The following is a 17,164-nucleotide window of genomic DNA, read 5'->3' as shown; positions in this document are numbered from 1 at the left end:
GGGCTTTCGAACAACACCGAGGTACATAAACAAAAGAATCAAAGGGAAACACTAAAATTGTCAACGCGGCAGAATAATTTAAACTTTTTTTTATCGCGGATGCTTCGGGCATCTGTGCTGGCGGAAATCACGCCAAGAAAATGTTTCGCCTTTGGCGAGATGTTAACTACCTCGCCTGGTATACAGGAGGTTGTGGGTTCGATCCCGATCCTGACGCCTGCTGCTGTATATTTGGAGTTTGCGGCCTCTCTCTCATCATCATCACGGTGGCTCGGAGATGTTAACTACCTCGCCTGGTGTACAGGAGGTCGTGGGTTCGATCCCGATCCTGACGCCTGCTGCTGTATATTTGGAGTTTGCGTTTCTCATCATCATCACGGTGGCAAGGAGATGTTAACTACCTCGCCTGGTGTACAGGAGGTCGTGGGTTCGATCCCGATCCTGACGCCTGCTGCTGTATGTTTGGAGTTTGCGTTTCTCATCATCATCACGGTGGCAAGGAGATGTTAACTACCTCGCCTGGTGTACAGGAGGTCGTGGGTTCGATCCCAACCCTGACACCTGCTGCTGTATATTTGGAGTTTGCGGCGTCTCTCTCATCATCATCATCACCTCGGTGGCTAGGAGATGTTAACTACCTCGCCTGGTGTACAGGAGGTCGTGGGTTCGATCCCAACCCTGACACCTGCTGCTGTATATTTGGAGTTTGCGGCGTCTCTCTCATCATCATCACGGTGGCTCAGAGATGTTAACTACCTCGCCTGGTATACAGCAGGTTATGGGTTCGATCCCAACCCTGACACCTGCTGCTGTATATTTGGAGTTTGCGGCGTCTCTCTCATCATCATCACGGTGGCTCAGAGATGTTAACTACCTCGCCTGGTATACAGCAGGTTATGGGTTCGATCCCAACCCTGACACCTGCTGCTGTATATTTGGAGTTTGCGGCGTCTCTCTCATCATCATCATCACCACAGTGGCTAGGAGATGCTAACTACCTGGCCTGGTGTACAGGAGGTCGTGGGTCTGATCCCGACCCTGATGCCTGCTGCTGTATATTTGGAGTTTGCGGCGTCTCTCTCATCATCATCATCATCACCACAGTGGCTAGGAGATGCTAACTACCTGGCCTGGTGTACAGGAGGTCGTGGGTCTGATCCCGACCCTGATGCCTGCTGCTGTATATTTGGAGTTTGCAGCGTCTCTCTTATCATCATCATCACCACAGTGGCTAGGAGATGCTAACTACCTGGCCTGGTGTACAGGAGGTCGTGGGTCTGATCCCGACCCTGATGCCTGCTGCTGTATATTTGGAGTTTGCGGCGTCTCTCTCATCATCATCATCACCACAGTGGCTAGGAGATGCTAACTACCTGGCCTGGTGTACAGGAGGTCGTGGGTCTGATCCCGACCCTGAAGCCTGCTGCTGTATATTTGGAGTTTGCGTTTCTCATCATCATCACGGTGGCTAGGAGATGTTAACTACCTCGCCTGGTGTACAGGTGGTCGTGGGTTCGATCCCGACCCTGACGCCTGCTGCTGTATATCTGGAGTTTGCGTGTCTCTCTCTCTCTGTGGTCGTGTGGATTTTTCTCCGGATCCTCCGGTTTTTCCCTCCACATTCAGAATCAACGTGCATTCAGAGTATTCGGCCGCTATACATTTACACACAATGACGATAAGCCACTTCGTTCAGCGATCATTTGTGAATATCTGGGCGGCGACAGCCACATTTCTAATTTTTATCTTCAGAATTAAAAACGTCGAGAACTCGGCGTTGCCCTGAACAATTTTATATATACGGGGTAGTATTTCTTGTGATCTCTCATTTACTTGATACAGCTGTCGTGGCTGTGACGGTTCCACCTGAAGACAGAGGCTTGTGTTGCCTCCGAAACGTCGTGATTTTTAATTTTTTCTTTTGTTTTATTTTACTTTTATTAATTGAAAATTTTTTACCTACGTGACTTTACCGAAAAAACCTAAGAATATGAATCCTTGCAGTCACGAAAGCTTCAAATCTAGAATTAATGCCCTGAACAAATATCCGCGGACGCCACCGTTTAGCGAGCGTGCAAATTTGGCCCAAGGATTGTTCGTAAAAAATTATATCATCTACCCCCCACCCCCCGCCACCGTTTTCCCCACTGCCACACCCGAGAGCCGGGGCCGGCGTCATTGGGCCCTTCGCTGGTTTTTCCGGGCGCTGTTTTTCCCAGCGACAGTTCTGTGGCGCCAGAGGCCGCCGACGCCGCCGCCGCGAACCAACGCGACGTCCGGTGGGCGGGTGTCGACAACTCGGCCGTGGGACGTCGGTGGCTCGGCTTCTGCGGTGAAAGGAAAAGAAAAAAAGAACAGACCCGCCAGCCGTGGGCCGGCATCGGCACGACTTGATTGTGCCAGTGGAAAAATTTAAAAACGACTCGCCAACCGGGGGGGCGGCACCGGCACGGATCGGTTGTGCCAGTGGAAAAAAATAAAAAAACGACTCGCCAGCCGGGGGCCGGCACCGGCACGGATCGGTTGTGCCAGTGGAAAAATAAAAAAACGACTCGCCAGCCGGGGGCCGGCATCGGCACGACTTGGTTGTGCCAGTGGAAAAATAAAAAAACGACTCGCCAACCGGGGGGGCGGCATCGGCACGACTCGGTTCTGCCAGTGGAAAAAATAAAAAAACGACTCGCCAACCGGGGGGCCGGCACCGGCACGGATCGGTTGTGCCAGTAGAAAAATAAAAACACGACTCGCCAGCCGTGGTCCGGCACTGGCACTGGCACGGATCGGTTGTGCCAGTGGAAAAATTTAAAAACGACTCGCCAGCCAGGGGGCCGGCACCGGCACGGATCGGTTGTGCCAGTGGAAAAAGTTTAAAAACGACTCGCCAACAGTGGGGCCGGCACCGGCACGGATCGGTTGTGCCAGTGGAAAAATTAAAAAACGACTCGCCAGCCAGGAGGCCGACATCGGCACGGATCGGTTGTGCTAGTGGAAAAAGAAAAAAACAACTCGCCAGTCGTGGGGCCGGCACCGGCACGGATCGGTTGTGCCAGTGGAAAAATTAAAAAATGGACGTCGCGCTCCGGGCGTCCGCTCAGCTGCCGCGCCTTACTTATAAGGGGTGGAGGTATCGCGAGATCTTTGATTTTAGAAAGCGCAGAAAGGACTTTGGAAATAGATTCTTGGCGTGCTGAGACGTGGACTTGAAGTAGCTGTGAGGATTCGCCAGGACTTCGAAGAGGGTCTTAACCAGCTTCTTGTTCTGAGAACGAAATGACGGAGAGGGGGAGGAAGGACAAGAAAGAAAGAGAGAGATTTGTTTTGTGAAAATCAATGATAATCAACCATGACGACACGCGTCGATGGCTTAAAGAGACGCATCTGATGAACGCCGTCGCGCCCAGGTTTCCGATTGGGGTCTTTCGCAGACAAATGATGAGGCCGATGATCTAAGCTTGGCCACAATATCGGAAAATCACTGCCCCAACTACTGCGCATGTATACCACCCCTCCCCCCTAAGCTACAGCCCCCACCACGACCCACAGATCACGCAATCCCTCACTCCAAATCACCTCGGCTCTGGACGAGTCTCACCGCGGAACACAGTGGCCACACACACCTTGAAAAACACAAGCCCACACAACAAACCCAAGTCGCTGTCCGTGGTCCTGACGTTAAGAAAAAAACGCCACTTTTTAAATCCTTTATATTAAGTTCGCATGCTTGCTTGCTTAGGACCGTGCAAATCTTTCGGTCGTTTTTTAACCAACTTTCCGTGATCCAATCGAGCTGACATTTTGCACACAGACTCGTTGTGCGTGACAATGCATTATCGTGAAAAAATTTTTTCCAAAATTTTACACTGCTTAGGGAAAAAAAATTACATATTTAATTACCAATTGTTTAATTCTGCAAGACAATCATCTGACCCATAGGTGGCAGCCATCTCAAGCCAGAAGACGAGAGGACTCTAGCCGCCCCGATTCCACGCATATAAAAGATTTATAGTGATAAACTTTGTTTTTACGGGTTTACTTGTTTCAAATTTTCTTGCTGTGGTTTTCACACCTGATGATGATTGCTTGTGTTGCAATCGAAACGTCGTGAGCATTTTATTGTTTTATATTTGTATTATTTTGTTGTTTCCCTTCTACGTGACTTTACCGAAAGATCCAAGAATATGAATCCCTGCAGTCATGAAAGCTTTAAATCATTATTTCATTATCGCTATAGAATTTCGAATGCAGTCTCCGCCTCAAGGCAAAACGTAGACGATTTGTAAAAAACGTAGACATCTCGTAGACAAGGAGATGGACTGACCTTGAGCACCTGTTGATGAGACTCGAAGGAGTAGAGATGACCATCGCTGATGATGTCCTGGATAAGGTCTTCATACTCCTCTGTAGGGCCAGAGCGTTCACCATGACATTTACCATGAGTTACCACTGTGCGTACCGTGCTATGTATGTACCACTGTGGGTAGCGCAGTGGTTAGCGTGCTGCGCTACGAACCCTGGGGGGAGATCTTTGTCTTTGGAGTGGTTAGAGCATCGCGCCACCAACCCCACAACTCGGTTCTAGATTTGAAGCTTTCGTGACTGCAAGGATTCAAATTCTTAGGTTTTTTCAGTAAAGTCACGTAGGTAAAATTAAAATTAATAAAAGTAAAATAAAAATAAAATAAAAACCACGACGTTTCGGAGGCAACACAAGCTTCCATCTTCAGGTGGATTTTATTTTATTGTTATTTTACTTTTATTAATTTTAATTTTACCTACGTGACTTTACCGAAAAAACCTAAGAATATGAATACCCACAACTCGAGTTCAATTCCTGCTCACGGCCAACACCGGTGACGGTTATCTGAACCGGTCCTTGGCCTCCCCTAGGTCGACTCGGCCTTAAGTGAGTATTAGGTGCGGTGTGTAGTAAACATCGCCACTGGGGAGCAAAAGGTGGCCGGGCCGTGGTGCCGGCCTTCATCGGTGCTGCAACTCGCTAAAAGTCTCAATGTGTTGTGCAGTCTCTACACGGGCGATATGTCTTTGTGTACCGTGGTAGGCCACGTAGTCCACGTGGAAGCCCGCCGCTGTCGCGCCCTCCGCCTCTGCTGCCTCGGTGCCTGTTGAGCCGGAGGTGAAGTCGACCCAAACTCGCCGCGCCGGGACGTTGAGCACCAGGGGTCGCGCGCGCGACGAGCACAGCTCCAGCCACACGCGGCTCTGCGGTGACACTACAGCGTCCCCCTCGTTACGTTCCGCTGATGCGCATGAAAAGCTAATTTCATGAGCGTATACATTACAGCGTCCCCCTCGTTACTCGCGAAGGATACATTCCGGTGATGCGCGTGAAAAGCGAATTTCATGAGCGTGTACATTACAGCGTCCCCCTCGTTATTCGCGAGGGATACGTTCCGATGATGCGCGTGAAAAGCTAATTTCATGAGCGTGTACATTACAGCGTCCCCCTCGTTACTCGCGAGGGATATGTTCCGATGATGCGCGTGAAAAGCTAATTTCACGAGCGTGTAAATTGCAGCGTTACCTCGTTACTCGCGAGGGAAACGTTCCGGTGATGCGCGTGAAAAGCTAATTTCACGAACGTGTAAATTGCAGCATCCCCTCGTTACTCGCGAAGGATACGTGCCGGTGATGCGCGTGAAAAGCTAATTTCATGAGCGTGTAAATTGCAGTGTTACCTCGTTACTCGCGAAGGATGCGTTCCGGTGATGCGCGTGAAAAGCTAATTTCATGAGCGTGTAAATTGCAGCGTCCCCTCGTTACTCGCGAGGGATGCGTTCCGGTGATGCGCGTGAAAAGCTAATTTCACGCATGTGTAAATTGCAGCGTTCCCTCGTTATTCGCGGATAATGAATCAATGACCTGAAATAAGTACGCTCGTACGATTTCCGCACTGTATATGCGGCGGCTAACTTTTTTCAACCAAAAGTGATCGATGCGTGTGTGGTTTGAATTCACTCAAGGTGTGCGTACTGTGTGTACTGTGTTTGCGTTGTACGCACTGTGTGTGTGTGTGTGTTGAGGGCGCTACTCGGCAAGCAGCTGTCGCCTCGTGTGGTTTGGCTTTGTGCGCACCTTATTTTGGAACGCATCTACTACTACTTCTACTACTACTTCTACTACTACTTCTACTACTACTTCTACTACTACTTCTACTACTACTTCTACTACTACGACCACCACCACCGCACAAAGCGAGGGGAAACCTCTACTCTAGATTGTACAGTGTGTTGCACAGCACACTGTACGCCGCACAGCACATCGTGCGTTGTACAGCACATCACACTGTACATGGGGAACCGCACTGTACATTTTGCGGCGTGACGCACAACACACCACACTGTACATCACACTGTGCACTGTGCATCGCACTGCGCACTGTGCATCGCACTGCGCACTGTACATTGCACGACACACTGTCCATTGCACGCAGCACTGTACATTGCACGCCACACTGTCCATTGCACTGCGCACTGCACATTGCACGCCACACTGTCCATTGCACACGTCACTGTACATTGCACGCCACACTGTCCATTGCACTGCGCACTGCACATTGCACTGCGCACTGTGCATTGCACGCCACACTGTCCATTGCACTGCGAACTGTACATTGCACACCACACTGTACATTGCACACCACACTGTCCAATGCACATTGCACTGCGCATTGCACGGTGCACGGTGCACGAACTCACGGCTGGACTTGATTGACAGGCGGTCGGTGCAAGCGACGTCACCGGGTCGTAGCTCCGCCCCCGGCAGCAGCAGCAGGAGGCGGTGACGCGGTGGAGCGGTGACGAGCCAGTGACATGTGGTCGGCACGGGGTAGCTCCCGGGGTAGTTGGGGCTCTCCAGCTCGCCCACCAAGTCCCCTAGATCCCCGCCACAGCGGGAACCTTGACCGCCACCCACCCCCGAGGATTAAGATCAATCCGCTCGCGGTACGGGGCAAGTCCTCGCTTAACGCGTTGGTGTACGGTGATTTTTTTCTGAAGTGTTTTGCTGTCTTTTCTTGGATTTCTGTTTGGACTTAGTCGCATATTCACTTTAAGCTCCCGGGGTAGTTGGGGCTCTCCAACTCGCCCACCAAGTCCCCTAGATCCCCGCCACAACGGGAACCTTGACCACCACACCCCCCCCGAGGATTAAGATCACTCCGTTCACGGTACCGGGCAAGTCCTCGCTTAACGCGTTTGTGTACGGTGATTTTTTTTTTCTGCAGCGTTTGCTGTCTTTTCTTGGATTTCTGTTTGCACTTAGTCGCATATTCACTTTAAGTTCCCGGGGTAGTTGGGGCTCTCCAACTCGCCCACCAAGTCCCCCAGATCCCCGCCGCAGCGGGAACCTTGACCACCACCCCACACCACCACCCCCCCGAGGATTAAGATCACTCCGTTCACGGTACAGGGAAAGTCCTCGCTTAACGCGTTGGTGTACGGTGATTTTTTTCTGCAGTGTTTTGCTGTCTTTTCTTGGATTTCTGTTTGGACTTAGTCACATATTCACTTTAAGATGTTTTTTGTTGGTGATATCTGTCTGCGTATATGTCTGTCTATAGTTTTCCGGTTAGATTTTGTTGCTATTTCATTTATACCTGATGACGATTGCTTGTGTTGCGATCGAAACGTCGTATGCTATTATTTAATTTATTATTTTATCTTTATACGTCACTTTACCGAAAGAATCAAAGAGTAATTCCTGCAGTCACGAAAGCTCCAAATTAAGATTTTTTTGTTCGTGTTTTTTGTTTGTTGCGGTTGCACCCGATTCAAGAGCCGAATGGCTCACAGGGCTATACCTAATACATGAAACTTGAACTTTGAACACACTGATGTGTATAATTTAACACTATGGCTTTCGCGACCAATATTATTCGTAATGTAGCAACAGGAGAGCTTCGCCATTCTTTCCCGATGAAGCTGATTGTAATTATTCTTAGGTTTTTTCGGTAAAGTCACGTAGGTAAAAAATTTAAATTAATAAAAGTAAAATAAAAATCACGACGTTTCGGATGCAACGCAAGCTTCCGTCTTCAGGTGGAACCGTCACAGCACGATAGCTGTATCAAGTGTGATTTTTATTTTATTTTTATTTTACTTTTATTTTACTTTTCACTTGATACAGCTGTAGTGCTGTGACGGTTCCACCTGAAGACGGAAGCTTGCGTTGCATCCGAAACGTCGTGATTTTTATTTTATTTTTATTTTACTTTTATTAATTTTAATTTTTTACCTACGTGACTTTACTGAAAGAGAGACACGCAGACTCAAAATATACATCAGGCGTCAGGGTCGGGATCAAACCCACGACCTCCTGTGTACTAGGCGAGGTAGTTAACATCTCATAGCCACCGTGATGATGACTTTACCGAAAGAACCAAAGAGTATCATCACCATCATCAGCAGCAATAACAACATCACCACCATCATACCATCATCATCAGCAACAATAACAACAACATCACCACCATCATCAGTTACCGGCATCATTGACCTCAGCTGGGCGCTGGGTGTCTAACATCTGTCTGTACCTTTCGATTCAAAGCTTTCGTGACTGCAGGGATTCATCTTCTTGGTTCTTTCGGTAAAGTCACGTAGAAGGGAAGTAATACAATAATAAAAATAAAACATAATAAAATAAAATAATTCTCACGACGTTTCGGCTACAACGCAAGCAGCCGAAACGTCGTGAGAATTATTTCATTATGTTTTATTTTTATTATTTTATTACTTCCCTTCTACGTGACTTTACCGAAAGAACCAAGAAGATTTGTCTGTACCTTTGCACTGCGTGAGGCTGGTAGCGCCATCGCTGTCCGTGGTGCTGCCCTGGGGGCATGGGAAGCACCACCGCTGCCCCGAGCTCGCCTGGTAGGAGCCCCGAGGGCAGCGGTGGCAGTGCATGGACGACGACGATGATGATGATGACGACGATGATGATGATGATGTTGACGACGACGATGATGATAATGTTGTTGACTGCTCATAGTAGTGGCCGGGTGGGCAGAGAACTGCAGAAAAAAAGGCAAAGATCCCCCTTATATTCTAGATTTGAAGCTTTCGTGACCGCAATGATTCATATTCTTAGGTTTTTTCGGTAAAGTCACGTAGGTAAAAAATTTAAAATTAATACACCAGGCGAGGTAGTTAACATCTCATAGCCACCGTGGCGTCCCGAAGTTGCCACGTTCGTCAATAACAACACCGCCGCCACCGCGTGCGTGCGTGTGTGTGTGTGTGTCCCCTGAATAAAACAAAACATAATAGGCGACGTTTCGGGCAACGACCCTCCTCCATGTGTTCTTATTGTGTCCGACCACCACCACGTGCGGTGACGATAAACCTATTGGCTGCGTTCCTGGGGGCGAGCGGGCATTTCATTGTGTCTGCGCCTGCGACGTGGAATTTCCCTACCGCTGGAACTTCGTTTCATGAGACACTGTGGGTACTTTTCAGCGGCGTCTAAACAATAAAAATTAACCCGTAAAAACAAAGTTTTTCACTATAAATCCTTTATATGCGTGGCGGCTAGAGTCCTCTCGTCCTCTGGCTTGAGATGGCTGCCACCTATGGGTCAGATGATTGCCTGCCACCATTAAGCAATTGGTAATTAAATCTCTTTTTTTCCCCTAAAAAGTGTAAAATTTTGGAAAAAATTATTAACGAAAATAAATTGTCACGTTCAACGAGTCTGTGTGCAAAATGTCAGCTCGATTGGATCACGGGAAGTGGGTTAAAAAACGACCGAAAGATTTGCACGGTCGTAAGCGCGCAAGCAAGCAAGCAAGTGAACTTAATATAAAGGATTTTTAAAAAAACGCATTTTCTTAAGTTCGTATATTCTATGCAGCTCCCCCTTAACTCTCGGCCTTCTCGTTAACCTCAATCTCACAAGGCGCCCTGACACATCAGTGGCAGGCGCATTACAGACACGTGGCAACTATTGTTAGTAGCTACCTGCCCAGGCAATTGAACAATCTCCTAGTCACGTGGGTTAGCACCCCCCTCCCTCGCCCCCCCCCCTCCCTCGGTCCCACCTAAGTCGGCACCACCTCCCTCCCTCGGCCCCCCTCCCTCGGCCCCCCTCCCTCGCCCCCCCCCCTCCCTCGCCCCCCCCCCTCCCTCGCCCCCCCCTCCCTCGCCCCCCCCCTCCCTCGCCCCCCCCCTCCCTCGCCCCCCATCCCTCGCCCCCCCCTCCCTCTGCCCCCCTCCCTTGCCCCCCCTTCCTCTGCCCCCCTCGCCTCCCCTACTCCCTCTGCCTCCTCTCCCTCACCCCCCCATCTCTCGCCCCCCCTCCCTCTGCCCCCCTCCCTCTGCCCCCTCTCCCTCCCCCTCCCTCACCCCCCCCCCATCACCCCCTCTCCCTCGCCCCCCCCCTCACCCCCCATCACCCCCCTCCCTCACCCCCCATCTCTCGCCCCCTCTGTCCCCCTCCCTCGCCGACCCCCCTCACCCCCTCTCCCTCGCCCCCCCCCCTCCCCCCCACCCCCGACTCACCGCGTGCGTCGCAGTCCCCGAGCCGTGCGCCTCTCGCTCTCCGCGCGCGCCCCCCGCACGGCGCGCACGTCACGCGCCCCGCCTCCCTCTGGTGGGAGCCCCGGGGGCACGCGGAGCAGGGCTCGAACCCGTCCGGGGACACGGAGCCCGCGGGGCACGGCACTGCGGGCAAGGCACGCGCCGCGGTTGCGGACAAGATCGTGAGCCACGTAGAATTTAAATAATAAAATAATAAAAATAAAACATTATCAAATAATTCTCACGACGTTTCGGCCACAACGCAAGTAGCCGTTCGACAGACCTGTTCTCCACCTGAGGACGGCTGCTTGCGTTGTGGCCGAAACGTCGTGAGAATTATTTTATTATGTTTTATTTTTATTATTTTATTATTTCAATTCTACGTGACTTTACCGAAAGAACCAAGAAGATGAATCCCTGCAGTCACGAAAGCTTTAAATCGAAATTTGAGATCGTGAGCCTTGCGTGTTCTGTGTTTGACTGGCTCACTCACTCTCTCTTACTCACTCACTCTCACACTCACTCTCTCTTACTCTCACTCACTCACTCTCGCACTCTCTCACTCACTCTCTCACTCACTCTCTCACTCTCTCACTCACTCTCTCACTCTCTCACTCACTCTCTCACTCTCTCACTCACTCACTCTCTCACTCTCTCACTCTCTCACTCACTCACTCTCTCACTCTCTCACTCACTCTCTCTTTTACTCTCTCACTCACTCACTTTCTCACTCTCTCTCACTCTCTCACTCTCTCACTCACTCACTCTCTCACTCTCTCACTCACTCTCTCACTCTTACTCACTCTCTTACTCACTCACCCACCCACCCACTCTCTCACTCTCTCACTCACTCACTCACTCTCTCACTCTCTCACTCACTCTCTCACTCACTCTCTCACTCTCTCACTCACTCACTCACGCTCTCACTCTCTCACTCTTACTCACTCTCTTACTCACTCACCCAACCACCCACTCTCTCAGTCTCTCTCTCACTCTCTCTCTCACTCTCACGCACTCAGTCTCTCACTGCTTGCGTTGTGGCCGAAACGTCGTGAAAATTTTACGATGGTTTATTTTTTCTCATTTTATTATTTCCATTCTACGTGACTTTACCGAAAGATCCAAGAAGATGAATCCCTGCAGTCACGAAAGCTTTAAATCGAAATTTGAGATACACTGTCAGGGATTGTTGCGATTGTGTTTGTTCGCCGTAGTTGACGCCTTGTGAGTTTGCTTGGTCGCTACTCACCGCCGCAGTCGGAGCCGTCGAGAGGCTGGCCGGGGTGGCTCGCGACGGCTGGGCACAGCACGCAGGCCTCTCCGTGGTGTCCCTCGCGATGCGACACCACGACGCAGCTGGCTGTCAGAGATTGTCGTCGTGGTCACCAGCGTCATCATCACCACCATGATTACAATCACCAGCATCATCATCACCAACACCAGCATCATCATCACCAACACCAGCATCATCATCATCACCACCACCATCATCATCACCACCACCACCATCATCATCTTCATCACCACCACCATCATCATCAACAACACCACCATCATCACCACAATCACCAGCATCATCACCACCACCATCATCATCACCATCATCACCACCACAATCACAATCACAATCACCACCACCATCATCATCACCGCCACTACCATCATCATTACCACAATCACCACCATCATCATCACCACCACCACCACCATCATCACCACAATCACCACCATAATCTTCATCACCACCACCACCACCATCATCACCATCATCATCACCACGACCACCACCATCATCATCATCACCATCATCATCATCACCACGACCACAATCACCACCATCCTCACCACCACAACCACCACGACCATCATCATCACCACCACAACCACCACCACCACCACCACAACCACCGCGGCCACCTCCAGCATCACCTGCAGTGGAGCACGCCACAATCACCACCATCATCTTCACCACCACCATCATCACCATGACCGCAATCACCACCATCATCTTCACCACCATCACCACCATCATCACCACCACCATCATCACCATGACCATAATCACCACCATCATCTTCACCACCACCATCATCACCACCACCATCATCACCATGACCACAATCACCACCATCATCTTCACCACCACCACCATCATCATCACCACCATCATCACCATGACCACAATCACCACCATCATCCTCACCACCACCACCATCATCATCACCATGACCACAATCACCACCATCTTCACCACCACCACCTCCGGCATCACCTGCAGTGAAGCACGCCACAATCACCACCATCATCCTCACCACCACCACCATCATCATCACCATGACCACAATCACCACCATCCTCATCACCACCACCTCCATCATCACCTGCAGTGGAGCACGCCACAATCACCACCATCATCACCATGACCACCACAATCACCACCATCCTCATCACCATGACCACAATCACCACCATCCTCATCACCATGACCACAATCACCACCATCATCATCACCATGACAACAATCACCACCATCATCCTCACCACCACCACCATGACCACAATCACCACCATCCTCACCACCACCACCACCATCATCACCTGCAGTGGAGCACGCTGGGTGGAGGTGCTGACCAGACGACGAGTGGAGGAGAGGCCGAGGGTTTGACGTCACAGACGTGCGCACGGCTCTCCGTGCGCACGAGTCTGTGAATCGAGACAATAACAACAACAATTACAACAACAATAGTAACAACAACAACAACAATAGTAACAACAACAATAACAACAGCAACAATAACAACAACAATAACAACAACAGTAACAAAAACAATAACAACAGTAACAACAACAATAACAACAACAATAACAATAACAACAACAATAACAACAGTAACAACAACAATAACAACAACCGCCGTTCACCACTATGTGGCGGATCACAGAGATAGTATCGTCTGTGTGGTTGTTGGTGTGTGTGTCTGTGTGTGTGTGGTTGTTGGTGTGTGTGTGTGTGTGTCTGTGTGGTTGTTGGTGTGTGTGTCTGCGCGGTGTGTGTCTGTGTGTCAGTCTGTCAGTGTGGTTGTTGGTGTGTGTGTCTGTGTGTGTGTGTGTCTGTGTGTCAGTGTGGTTGTTGGTGTGTGTGTCTGTGTGTCTGTGTGTCAGTGTGTCAGTGTGGTTGTTGGTGTGTGTGTGGTTGTTGGTGTGTGTGTCTGTGTGTCTGTGTGTGTGTGTCCCTTCTCTACGCTTGCGAAATGTGGACCCCCCTAATGGAGCATCTTCGCCGGTTGGAAACATTTAGGCTGGCCTGCCTACGATCCATCCTGGGTTTAACCTGCAGGCTGGATTGTGTGAGGAGCTCACAAATCCTTGAAAGATCTGGTCAAAGTCCCATCGGTGAGCTCCTCCGGCAGGCAAGGCTGCGTTGGCTGGGTCATGTAGCCCGCATGCCCAGCCACCGCATGCCATAAACAGGTTTTGTTCGGCCGGATCGAGGGGGCTAAACGGGCACGGCACGGGCTAGAGAAGAGATGGAGTGATGTGGTGCAGGAGGACGTGGAGCTGAGTGGACTTGCCGATGACTGGTACCAGCGGTGTCAAGATCGGCCTCTAGTGGAGGAGGCTCGTGAACGACGCTGCTGAGCAGTTGGAGGCAGTCGCCCTCCAACAACAACGGAAGGCGGAGGAGCGACGCTCACAACAACGAGCGGAGCGCCGGGTGGCTAAAGCACAGCAAGTTGGCACAGTAGGGGGCACAGGTGGTGCATCAGCCACTCGTCTCGGTCATCTCAGTCATCTCGGTCATCTCGGTCAGTCGACCCGTGGCACCTGCTGGGTTAGCCCCGTGACCTCCTGCCAGCGGGCGTTCGACACTTCACGTGGCCTCAAGGTGCACATGGCCTGGCACAAGCGTCGTGGTGACGTCACCGCTACTTAGTGGCGAATGGCGGTTGTTGTTGTTCTGTGTCTGTGTGGGGGTGTGTGTGTGTCTGTGTGTGTGTCTGTGTGGTTGTTGGTGTGTGTGTCTGTGTGGTGTGTGTGTGTCTGTGTGTGTGTCTGTGTGTGTGTCTGTGTGTGTGTCTGTGTGTGTGTGTCTGTGTGTGTGTGTCTGTGTGTGTGTCTGTGTGTCTGTGTGTGTGTCTGTGTGTCTGTGTGTGTGTGTCTGTGTGTGTGTGTCTGTGTGTGTCTGTGCCGTGACTCACCCACGCAGTCCTTGAGGTTCCAGTGCAAGCTCATCCCTGGAGGACAGCCGCACGCAAAGCTGCCCTGGCTGTTCACGCACGAGTGGGCACAGCCGCCCTTCTCGACAGCACACTCATCCACGTCTACACGCAGCACACACAGAACACCACGCAGCACACCACACAGCACACCACACACAACACCACACACAGCACACCACACCACACACAGCACACCACACCACACACAGCACACACAGCACACCACACACAGCACACCACACACAGCACACCACACACAGCACACAGCACACCACACAGCACACCACACACAGCACACCACACACAGCACACCACACCACACAGCACACCACACACAGCACACAGCACACCACACAGCACACCACACAGCACACCACACCACACACAGCACACCACACCACACACACCACACCACACACAGCACACCACACAACACACCACACAGCACACCACACCACACACAGCACACCACACCACACACAGCACACCACACACAGCACACCACACCACACACAGCACACCACACACAGCACACCACACAACACACAGACACACAGCACACCACACAGCACACCACACACAGCACACAGCACACCACACAGCACACCACACAGCACACCACACCACACACAGCACACCACACCACACACACCACACCACACACAGCACACCACACCACACAGCACACCACACCACACACAGCACACCACACCACACATAGCACACCACACACAGCACACCACACCACACACACCACACCACACACAGCACACCACACAACACACAGACACACAGCACACCACACAGCACACCACACCACACACATCACACACAGCACACCGCACAGCACACCACACAGCAAACCACACACCACACAGACACACAGCACACCACACACAGCACACCACACACAGCACACCACACAGCACACCACACAGCACACCACACACAGCACACCACACCACACACAGGACACCACCCCACACACAGCACACCACCCCACACACAGCACACCGCACAGCACACCACACAGCACACCACACACCACACAGACACACAGCACACCACACACAGCACACCACACACAGCACACCACACAGCACACCACACACAGCACCTGTGTCACGCTACGCTGTTTCGTGGTGCTATGCTATGTGACGCCGTGGTGGTTTATGCGGTTCTATACTATGTGATGCTATGTTTTATATGATGCTATATGATGCTATGTTGTGTAATGGTATGCGATGCTATGGTTCTTTATACTATGCCAAGCAATGTGACGGCGTGTGTCTGTGCTATGTGAGGCTATGCTGTGATGCTATGCCATGCAATGCCAAGCCATGTTATGCTGCCATGCTATGCTGTGATGCTATGCCATGCTATGCTATGCCATGTCGTGGTGCGATTCAATTCCATGTATGATGCCATGCCATGCTATTCCAGGCTATGCTGCCATGAAATACTGTGATGCTATGCCCTGCCATGCTGTGATGCTCTGCTGCCATGCCATGCTATGCTATGAGGCTATGTTGTGATGGATGCTATGTTGCGATGGATGCTATGTTGTGATGGATGCTATGATGGATGCTATGATGGATGCTATGTTGTGATGTATGCTATGATGGATGCTATGATGGATGCTATGATGGATGCTATGATGTGATGGATGCTATGATGTGATGGATGCTATGTTGTGATGGATGCTATGATGTGATGGATGCTACGTTGTGATGGATGCTGTGTTGTGATGGATGCTATGATGTGATGGATGCTATGATGTGATGGATGCTATGATGTGATGGATGCTATGTTGTGATGGATGCTATGATGTGATGGATGCTATGATGTGATGGATGCTATGTTGTGATGGATGCTATGATGTGATGGATGCTATGATGTGATGGATGCTATGATGTGATGGATGCTATGTTGTGATGGATGCTATGATGTGATGGATGCTACGTTGTGATGGATGCTATGATGTGATGGATGCTATGATGTGATGGATGCTATGCTATGATGGATGCTATGTTGTGATGGATGCTATGATGTGATGGATGCTATGATGTGATGGATGCTATGTTGTGATGGATGCTATGATGTGATGGATGCTACGTTGTGATGGATGCTGTGTTGTGATGGATGCTATGATGTGATGGATGCTACGTTGTGATGGATGCTATGTTGTGATGGATGCTATGTTGTGATGGATGCTATGATGGATGCTATGATGGATGCTATGATGTGATGGATGCTATGATGTGATGGATGCTATGATGTGATGGATGCTATGTTGTGATGGATGCTATGATGTGATGGATGCTATGATGTGATGGATGCTATGTTGTGATGGATGCTATGTTGTGATGGATGCTATGTTGTGATGGATGCTATGATGTGATGGATGCT

The 17,164-nt window shown here is 50.6% G+C and overlaps 1 protein-coding gene across 1 annotated transcript in view; it reads right to left on the bottom strand.

Annotated features, from left to right (window-relative positions):
* Positions 1–2,149: 2,149 nt before the first annotated feature.
* Positions 2,150–17,164, bottom strand: part of LOC133360310 (signal peptide, CUB and EGF-like domain-containing protein 2) — a 35,682-nt gene continuing 20,667 nt past the window's right edge. Inside the window, exons 10-17 of the mRNA XM_061578955.1 lie at positions 14,735–14,857; positions 11,785–11,895; positions 10,518–10,679; positions 8,801–9,031; positions 6,717–6,917; positions 5,052–5,231; positions 4,319–4,398; positions 2,150–3,259 (exon numbers count right to left, since the gene is read on the bottom strand). Of these exons, the coding sequence (XP_061434939.1) occupies positions 3,110–3,259; positions 4,319–4,398; positions 5,052–5,231; positions 6,717–6,917; positions 8,801–9,031; positions 10,518–10,679; positions 11,785–11,895; positions 14,735–14,857 (1,238 nt within the window). The 3' untranslated portion in view covers positions 2,150–3,109. The remainder of the gene's footprint in view (positions 3,260–4,318; positions 4,399–5,051; positions 5,232–6,716; positions 6,918–8,800; positions 9,032–10,517; positions 10,680–11,784; positions 11,896–14,734; positions 14,858–17,164) is intronic.

Source organism: Lethenteron reissneri, chromosome 68 (assembly GCF_015708825.2).
Source record: "Lethenteron reissneri isolate LAM-NWPU_2019-01 chromosome 68, ASM1570882v1, whole genome shotgun sequence".
NCBI classification, from domain to species: Eukaryota; Metazoa; Chordata; class Hyperoartia; order Petromyzontiformes; family Petromyzontidae; genus Lethenteron; species Lethenteron reissneri.
This window is presented reverse-complemented; position numbering and strand designations above follow the sequence as displayed.